This window comes from Juglans microcarpa x Juglans regia, chromosome 5S, assembly GCF_004785595.1.
Source record: "Juglans microcarpa x Juglans regia isolate MS1-56 chromosome 5S, Jm3101_v1.0, whole genome shotgun sequence".
In the NCBI taxonomy this organism is placed as follows: domain Eukaryota; kingdom Viridiplantae; phylum Streptophyta; class Magnoliopsida; order Fagales; family Juglandaceae; genus Juglans; species Juglans microcarpa x Juglans regia.
In genome coordinates, this window is record NC_054603.1 from 7,776,225 (window position 1) to 7,785,862 (window position 9,638).

Sequence of the window (9,638 nt, forward strand, 5' to 3'; positions counted from 1 at the left end):
TATATCAGTTTGTAAGATTTTTGTTGTAAGATCTCTTTGTAGGCCAAATATTTTCCTATCTATTCACATCTTCCTCATATGTAGCCTCTAGGCTTGAATGTTTTTTTTTTTTTTTTAATCACATATGAAACGACAACAAGTGCATGCATTTCCCAATAAAGGCCCTTGTGGACTCAAATCGCCTATCCCTGGCTGAAATTATATTTCATTTATTAAACAAATTTGTGTAACAGAATTCCTTTGCTAGCCAATCGCACATATTTGCTTGATTGATTGGTTTATACATTTCCTTATAATTATATTATAGTATGCCATATACTTTATTATTATATACCACGTCGCATATAGAATATCTCCTCCTTTTAAAAAATGACAAAAGTAAGATATTAGTATAATATGCATAATTACTCTTAAAGCAATATGGACAATTTCAATGTCTCAAGAGAATCTAATAAAATAATATTCTTTATTCTAAATCTTATAATCTTTAGTCACATAAGGCGATATGATATATTTCTAAGTGATTTATTTTATCAACTATTTAGATGGTATCTATTTGAAATGTGCTACAATACTAAATATGTCTAAAGAAGACAAAAATTAAGTATTCTCAAACTGAATTAAACACAAAGATGGATATTCAAACGTCATTAGTTTTAGAGCTTTGTTGTGAAACCATGATGACAAATAAATAAAAGCAAACAATTACACGATACAAAATTAATGTAATTCGGTAACATGCCTACATCCACAAATTGCAAGAGATTTTTCTCTATTCACACAGTGAGTTATAAGAACATCACTCTACTCACACAATCTCAACTCTCTCTAGAGTTTTTTCTCTCTTAATATGCTCTCACACCTTTACCTCTTTTATGTTCAATCTAATATGCTGAATATTTACCCAAGAAAACAAATATTACATATATATATATATATATATAGTAAAAATGGCGCTGGAAACCCTAAACGACAAAATTGGGTTCTTCACTCGAGTGGATGTCGAGCACGCCTCGATTAAACAATCAATCAACATTGGCTCAAGCGGTCTGTCAAGCAATGTTCGAGAAAACACAAGGATTAGTGCTTCACTTGAGCCCAGCATCACGTGAAACTTAAGCGAACAATCTGTTTATCCTTTGCTCAAACCCACTATCGAGCGAACTCACGGGTTGAGCCTAGCTTGAGTGCCAGGTTAAGCGAAAATTGAACAAGCTTTCTGTCTGCATCTTTTTCTGCTCACAAACCAGGCTCCATGTGCAGCTCAACAATCTTCTACTTGGAGACTGGTTCTCCACATGCCAGCCATTATTTCCAGCACAAGCCCTATTACCTCTGCAGCTCACAACTCCCGTCTTCAAGCCAGAAGACGCACTAAAGTCGAGCCCGACTTCAATCTCTCACGTGCATCGCCATCAATCAATACATTCACTAGACGACTCACAACTCCCACTACACTAGGAATATTCGGTCTCAAACCGACCTTGGTAACCTTAGCCAATCCACTTGGTAGATCTCCTACCTTGCAAAATTTTCTTGTTCTTTCGCGGCTCACCACCTTCTGTCAACAGGATATAGTTCAAGTTAGGTATCCACCGCGGAGGTTTGGTCATCTTGGCAACTATGCAAGCATCAACTATAGGTGTAGACGTCCCTGGAACACTAGACGCTCTGCTCCCATGTCTTACACCTCTGCTCCACACCATATTTATGGAGATTTGCCAGGCTTACATGAGGAATACCAAACTGACTCCCTTTTGCTTATCTATCTGATTCGCCCGACCAAGCCTGTTCTTTTGCATTCATGTATTTTTCTGTACATCACTAGATCATAATATCAAATACAAAGTATTAAATCTCTTACCATGCGCCAAGACCAGCACACCATTTATGACCTTTCATGCTCCTCCATAAACGCTACTGTATGACCGCTATCATCGAGCTATCTCACATAAATCTTACTTTTCTTCAGATCTGGAACTTGTCTGACTTGCTGCAAAGTCCACACACTCCAGTTCGGAAGTGTGATGCACACATCACCCACTCCCACTACATTCAGTGCCTCTCCATCAACCATGTACATCTTTCCAAAATTACCAGCAACATAGTTCTACATGATTTCTCGACGTGAGCGTTATAGAATGAAACTCCTGAATCCAACACCCAATTATCAACTGGACTGTGCACTGCAGGAATTAAAGCATCCTAATTTATTTAGCCACCACGTTCACATCGTCATCATCAGTACTTTCCTGATCCTGGCAGTCTTTCTTAATGTGGCTCGGCTTGCCATAACTCCAACAAGTGAGCTACTTCCCAGATCTTGTATTGCTCCTGCCCTTGTTCTTGGAGCTTAACCTCTCGTGTCTCTTGCCCCGATGGTCAACATGCAAGCCCAGGCCCAGGCCCGAACCCGAGAACTCACCAAAATCTATTATGCGTACCTCCTTAGTAAGAATCATGTCACGTACATCATCGTAATTCAATTTTATCTTGCTGATTGAATTACTAACCGCCATCCTCATGACCTCCCAACTATCTGGCAACAATGCCAATAGAATCAATATTCTGATCTCATCATCAAACTCAATTTTTACGGAAGCCAATTGATTTGTGATCGTATTAAAGTTATTCAAGTATTAGGCCACATACATACCTTTTGACACATTCAGATTGAACAACTTATTCATCAGATGCACCTTGTTATTTGCTTACGGCTTTTTATACATACCAGACAAAACCGTCATGAGATCCGGTATGGTCCTCTCCTTAAGAACGTTGTGTGCAACCGATCTTGACAGTGTCAGCCAAATAACCTCCAAAATCTGTCGGTCAAACAGGTTCCAATCAACATCTTCCATACTCTCTAGCTTCTTCCCAATAGTGGAAGATAGAGTCTATTCCCATAGATGTAATATCTATATGCATCCTCCATTACCCGAAGTTAGTGCCGTCAAACTTATCAATTCCAGGTGCTTTCACTTTGTCTCAAGCCATCATTCTCCCTCAAATCCAAATCTTAGCTAATACTAATTGTTGTGAAACCAACGATGACAAACAAATAAAAGCAAACATAAAATTAACGTGACTCAACAACATGCCTACGTCCACAAAGTTGCAGGAAATTTTATTCAAGATGAGATTACAATCACACAGTGAGCTACAAGAGTACCACTCTACTTAAACAATCTCAACTCTCTCTCTAGAGATTTTTTTCTCTTTTAATATGCTCTCACACCTTTGTCTCTTTTTTGATCACTTTAATCTTCTGAACAGTTACCCAAGAGAACAAATATTACATATATATAGTGAAAATGACGCTGGAAACCCTAAATGAAAAAACTAAGTTCTTCGCTAGAGCGGGTGTTGAGCATGTCTCGAGGGCTTAGTGCTTCACTTGAGCCTAACATTACGCAAACCTTGAGCGAACAATTTGTTCGTCTTTTGCTCGAGCCCACTATTGAGTGCACATCAAACGAACTCACAGGTTAAGCCTCACTCTAACATCAGGTTGATCGACAGTCGAGCGAATTTTCTATTTGTGCCTTTTTTTGTCACAAACTAGGCTCCACGTGCAACTCAACAAGTTCTTATACTCAATAGTCCTACACTATATACATGCACACGTGCGTTTTTTTTTTTTTCTCAATAGGTGTGTGATGTAGGAAGACTTACAGAACTTTACTTCTTTTAATGTTTACTTTTCCTTTGGCATCACTAGTTATAGTAGTAGGTATAAGATTAGGGAGTGGTTTGGATTCATATATGAGTTGAGATGAGTTGAAATGATTTGTAAATAGTAGAATAAAAGTTAAATTATTTATTATATTTTGTGTGAGAATTTGATAAAATTGTTTTGAGATTTGAAAAGGTTGAATTATTTATTATATTTTGTGTGAAAATTTAAAAAAATTATAATAATGAGATGAAATGAGTTGAAATGAGTTAAGGTGAGTTTTGAATACAAATGAGGACTAAATATGCTGCCCTGTCACATTGATATCAACCACGCCCACGCCACTTGACAAAATAAAAAAACTAGTCCTTCTTAATTAGCCAAAGAATATCCGTTCCGTTTGAATGATGGATGGCCATCAACCTTAAAACGTGACCGGGCGCCACTAGTTCCAACCACCGTACCAAATTATCTAACCCCTTTTTAAATGTTTTAAAATTCGTTATCAAGATTTTTTTTTTTTTCTTATAAATAAAAATAAAAAATTAATAAACAAAAAGAGAGTGACCCGACACCGACGAACACTAGAACTACAAATATTGTTGTCCTGGTCCTGTCCATACTCCACGCCTTCACTCTTCTCCGCCTTTTACTCGTCGGAGCTTGAACTTCGTAGTACGACGCCGTTTCCAGGCAACCGCCAGCCCAGATGGCTCTGAAATCTTTCATCGAAGTCCACCCGGACTCGCACTTCCCCATCCAGAACCTCCCGTACGGGGTGTTCAGGCCAGAACCTGGTTCAGTGCCCCGACCGGGTGTGGCGATCGGGGACTATGTGCTGGACCTCTCCGCGATCGCCTCTTCCGGCCTCTTCTACGGCCCAATCCTTAAGAACTCCGATTGCTTCTCTCAGGTTCGTGTTGTATCTCAGTTTGCTGTGTTAGTGATGCATTTCATTGTAGCTCTAAGTTTAGAGTCAATATTTGCGTTGTCTTCGGATTGATTGGTAGCTTTTGCTAGATTTTGGTGTAATTTATGTTAAAAAAGAGGTCGCTACCAGTAACCACCATGTTTGGTTGCCGATAAACAGGAGGAAAAGAGAAGAGATGGAGTTGAAAATGAACATCTAATAGTTTTTCCGGGATCGTATCTCGAGAAAGTAAACAGGGATACTGTGCTTAGTGATACTTACTTTAGGTTGAAACTTTCAGTTCATTAATAATTTTATCAGGAATTATAAGAGTGTATGTAGTTAGTGAATGGAACCTTTTTTTAGTTAGTACAAGAACAATCACTATATCGGCGATAGATTGCCTGATGTTCTCATTTTTGCAGATGTTTGGTGCGGAATATATGACTATTATATCCTGCTTTGTTGATAATTCTGACTTGAGAGTTTGGGCAGAACATCTTAACTAATTTTTGCAAACTAATTTTTGCAAAGTGTTATGTTTTCAATTTCAGCCTAATTTAAACAAGTTCCTGGCTATGGGACGCCCTGCTTGGAAGGAAGCTCGTGCTACACTTCAAAGGCTATTGTCATGTATGCTAACTATTTGTTCAATTGGTCTTTAATTTAATTTCCACTTCCTGAACTTGTAGTGGTCCTAGCGGAAAAACTCGGGCTTTTGCAAATTGTAATTATTTGGCCCTACAATAATACAGTATTTAGCTTGTTTATGTTGTAGCAATAAGCAAGCTCACGCTGAGTCAAATTTAAATGAAATATTGAAAAGTTCACTACTCTCTGATGCAGCGACTGAACCAGCATTGCGTGACAATGGAGCTTTAAGGCAGAAGTCTCTGGTGCCATTGGTAATACACTTGTATAGACCTGAATAAGTAGTCAATCTATAGATGTTTGCATTTCCAATGTTAATCTCATGGCCAAATTTTTAGGACAAGACAGAGATGCTTCTTCCTGTTGCAATAGGGGATTACACAGACTTCTTTTCATCCATGCATCATGCGAAGAATTGTGGGACCATATTTCGTGGGCCACAGAACCCGATTCCCCCAAACTGGTACCTTGGCCATGGTATTTTATGACCTATACCCCCTCTTTTTTGTTTTTTTATGCTGAGAAAGTGTCATTTGATTTCCAGGTTCCATCTTCCCATTGCGTATCATGGGCGAGCATCGTCTATTGTTATGTCAGGAACAGACATTGTTCGACCAAGGTTTGAGATTATAAATTTTAAATCATTATCATCTTTGTTGTTGTTTGGCAATAACATAAAGTGAGCAACAAATGTAACTTATAAAAAAATATGAAGAAAAAACTAACAGATACAAAGAATGAGCAAATGGGTGGTTTTGGAATATCTTACAACAATGATATTGCATTTATACATCTATAGCAGGCATTAAATGAACATATGCGTGTGTGTACGTGTGCATCTCTAAGTGAGTGAATATGTGAGACGGTGAGCATGTATGCATCTAATAGGTGTTTTGTGTGTCTTTTGGTTTATATGCAGTTTCTTTTGCATGCATATGCATGTTTTTCTCATGCTTAATGAGATCAATAAAGTGTCAGGCAGAACTTTTACTTCAAGTGCACCTTATTGATCTACTTGTGATTCCCTGGATATTTTGGTTTTGCACACATTGTATCTTTCCTCAATGTAGTGGGCTAATTGACCAAATCTTGGATGGAATTACATCCATTTCTTATTATAATGATGAATTTGGTTCCTTAGCCCACCAATTTGGGTTGGATAGATTTAAGAGTGACATTATTCCCCCATATCATATTTATCTGAATTTTATCTCATAAAGTTTAAAATTTGATTTCTTCCAGAGGTCAAGGCCAACCGACTGGCAACTCTCCACCATATTTTGGACCATCATTGAAGCTAGACTTTGAGCTTGAAATGGTTAGCCTTTTATAGATACTCACCTGGTCATATATTTCCCCGTAACCCATAATCATATGAACATGTAACTATGATTTTAGAATATAAAATTAAACTAATATCCATCCATTTTTCATTTTGGTTATGCTTCTTTCTTTTCATTTGTAGTTTTGCTTTTTTTTGGCCCTTCAGTTTTGGATTTGCTAATAGCCTCCTTGTACTTCAGCATTGCAACTAATTTCAGGTTCCTTTGTTTCTTGCAGGCTGCATTTGTTGGTCCTGGAAACGAATTAGGAAAACCTATCGATGTTAATGAGGCGGCAGATCATATATTTGGACTTGTGTTGATGAATGACTGGAGTGGTACTAATACTTTCTGGTGCTTCATTTTACTGTTATTGTTCATTTAATATTTGATGCTATATTGATAAGAAGTGTTTTTGACAGCTAGAGACATTCAGGCATGGGAATATGTGCCTCTCGGTCCTTTTCTTGGAAAGAGTTTTGGTAAAAGGATTAAATTCTATTGCTACATTTTTCGAATTTCATTTGGCACACTTGAAGTTCAAAATATATGCACTTTAGGATTGCATTTTGCACATGTACATTGCTTAAAGTGATATGTTAGCCTACAGAGAACTGAAGTTACTTTGTCTTACATATCTCCTTAGGTACTACAATATCCCCTTGGATTGTAACACTAGATGCTCTCGAACCTTTTGCTTGTGATGCTCCCAGACAGGTAGCTCCTATCTGTCATTTATAACATGAAAGTTTTCAATTTATTATATTTTCCCCCAATTTCTTGCATGAAAGAGGTGTGACAACATGCTATACGATGTGTTCTTTAAATTGCAGGACCCTCCTCCGTTGCCATATCTGGCCGAGAAAATATCGAAGAACTATGACATTTCATTAGAGGTAGTATCTAACTGCTTTTTTCTACAAGTATACTTCAATGGCCTTGTTTTGTAGATTATCTTCCTTTCTAATTCTTGATATAGTGTCCCCTGTTTGAAGCGATCAATTTGCTGTAATCTTCTTTGTATGTCATATGGAAATGTGTTTTTAAAGGCTTAATATGGTACAAAAAGTATTGCATCCTCATGATAATGATGAAATTGCCCTCTTGCTGGAAGGTTCAAATTAAACCTGCTGGACACAAAGATTCAAGTGTGGTCACGAGAAGTAATTTCAACAATCTGTAAGTTCCATTACATTCATCCCCTCTTACTTTAGAGGAATGTTCACAACTTCCCACTAAATAGAAAGGTTTAAATATCTGTTTTTTTATAAGTAAAAAGGTTTAAATATCATATATATCATTTCTGGTATTCTATATGCAAGTAAAAAAAATATCTGAAACTCTGGTATAAAAATCTATTTCATTATTATCCATTTGTGTATACCATGTGGTGCTTCTGTTATGCATCTTGAATTTCTTTTACTTGTATTGCAGATATTGGACATTGACTCAACAGCTTGCCCACCACACCATTAACGGTTGCAACTTGAGGCCTGGTGATCTCCTTGGAACTGGGACAATCAGTGGACCTGTATGGTTTCTTCTTTTCTTTTAGTCTTTATTTTTTGAAATTCATAAGGTCATACCTTGGAATTCTGTTTATTTGTAGTCAAATAACTGCACAACTGAAAAAAACAATGTAACTAAGGTTCGAAGCCTGTAATACTCGAATCGGGCAGTTTAAATTTAGCCACCACTTGTGTTTCCCAACAGGAGCCAGAAGCTCTTGGATGCTTGCTAGAGTTGACGTGGAATGGACAGAAACCATTATCCTTAAATGGGACGCCCCGTACGTTCCTAGAAGATGGAGATGAAGTCATTTTTACTGGTTTTTGCAAGGTTCTTACCCTTACAACTTCTCTCCCCTCTCAACTCCCTTGTCATATTTTCACTATCATAACCTTAGGAACTCATGCATGGATCTTCCATCAAATTTCAGGATATTTTCTGAGTGTAAATATTTAATATGTATCATGTGAAAGGAACTTCAATTTCAGACGTCAGCAACCCCTAGGGATTGGCCAAGTGGTAAAGGCCTCGAGCTTGGGAGTATGCTCCCCCCAGGTCTAAGGTTCAAATTCCCTTGGATGCAAACAATCTCTAGGGGCCATCGGGCTGAGGGATTTTCTCTTTGAATTACCCGAGGTGCACTTGTGGGAAACTCCTTGCTGAGGGCTTGTGCACTCCCGGAATTAGTCAGGACGCTGTTTCTCGACACCCGGTGCTAATAAATAATAATAAATAAAAAAAATCAGATGTCAGCATTGTGTTTGATGCTTCCTTGCTGCATCTTAAGAGTTCAAAATTTATAGAACTAAATGCTTGAACTTGACATCATTGCCAGGGGAATGGTTACAAAGTTGGTTTTGGGACATGCTCTGGAAAGGTTATTCCATCACACCCTTGAGAGGATGTTTCCCTGATTAAAGTAACTGCGGTAAGATCCGATAACCTCAATGTGAATTGAATTTGCTGGGGCTGGGCGAGATTTGATGTATTTCTGTCAGTGTTTCTGTAATCTTTATATACTCTGCTAAATTATTTTTTTTGATAAGTTGCGTCACTAATTAGATGATACTCTGTGCTAAATGAAACAGTTAAATCGTTTGATGCATGTGGCTTTTGTCGGTGTGCCCTAAAATAAACTGAGGAAGTTTGGGGACTAGAACTAGAAATGCTTCGTTTGCTTCTATCTGAGCTTTCCCACAATTGTATGAGCCTATGAGATTTTCATCTGCCATTGTTTGTCAAAATATGTCCACGCACCAAAGGTTGTGAGCGGCCTCCAAGCTTTAGAGCATTAGTATTGGTTTCAAATACAAAATCACATGTTTTGGAGATTATCTTTGCTATTCAAGAAAAATTCCTACGTTAGATTATGCATCTTTGAGTCAAAATAATAATAAAATATTATTTTATTATTATTATTAATTTGTTTCCTAAAATTAATTTTTTTATATATATTTTTCAATTAGCACTCACTACATATATTTGGCATTAATAATATAAATATAATAATAAAAAAAATATTTTTTTACATATTATATTAAAAATATAATAAAATGATAAAAAATATATA

General features: G+C 37.2%; 1 protein-coding gene across 1 annotated transcript; it reads left to right on the forward strand.

The window, feature by feature from the left end:
• The first annotated feature begins 4,224 nt into the window (after nt 1–4,224).
• Nucleotides 4,225–9,249, forward strand: LOC121268253 (fumarylacetoacetase). The gene is made up of 14 exons (XM_041172433.1): nt 4,225–4,589; nt 5,141–5,219; nt 5,433–5,491; nt 5,576–5,700; nt 5,782–5,856; nt 6,480–6,555; nt 6,798–6,897; nt 6,982–7,041; nt 7,206–7,276; nt 7,393–7,455; nt 7,674–7,738; nt 7,994–8,090; nt 8,273–8,398; nt 8,904–9,249. The coding sequence occupies exons 1-14, from the start codon at nt 4,386–4,388 to the stop codon at nt 8,964–8,966; spliced, it is 1,263 nt and encodes a 420-aa protein (XP_041028367.1). The 5' UTR covers nt 4,225–4,385; the 3' UTR covers nt 8,967–9,249.
• Nucleotides 9,250–9,638: the final 389 nt, after the last annotated feature.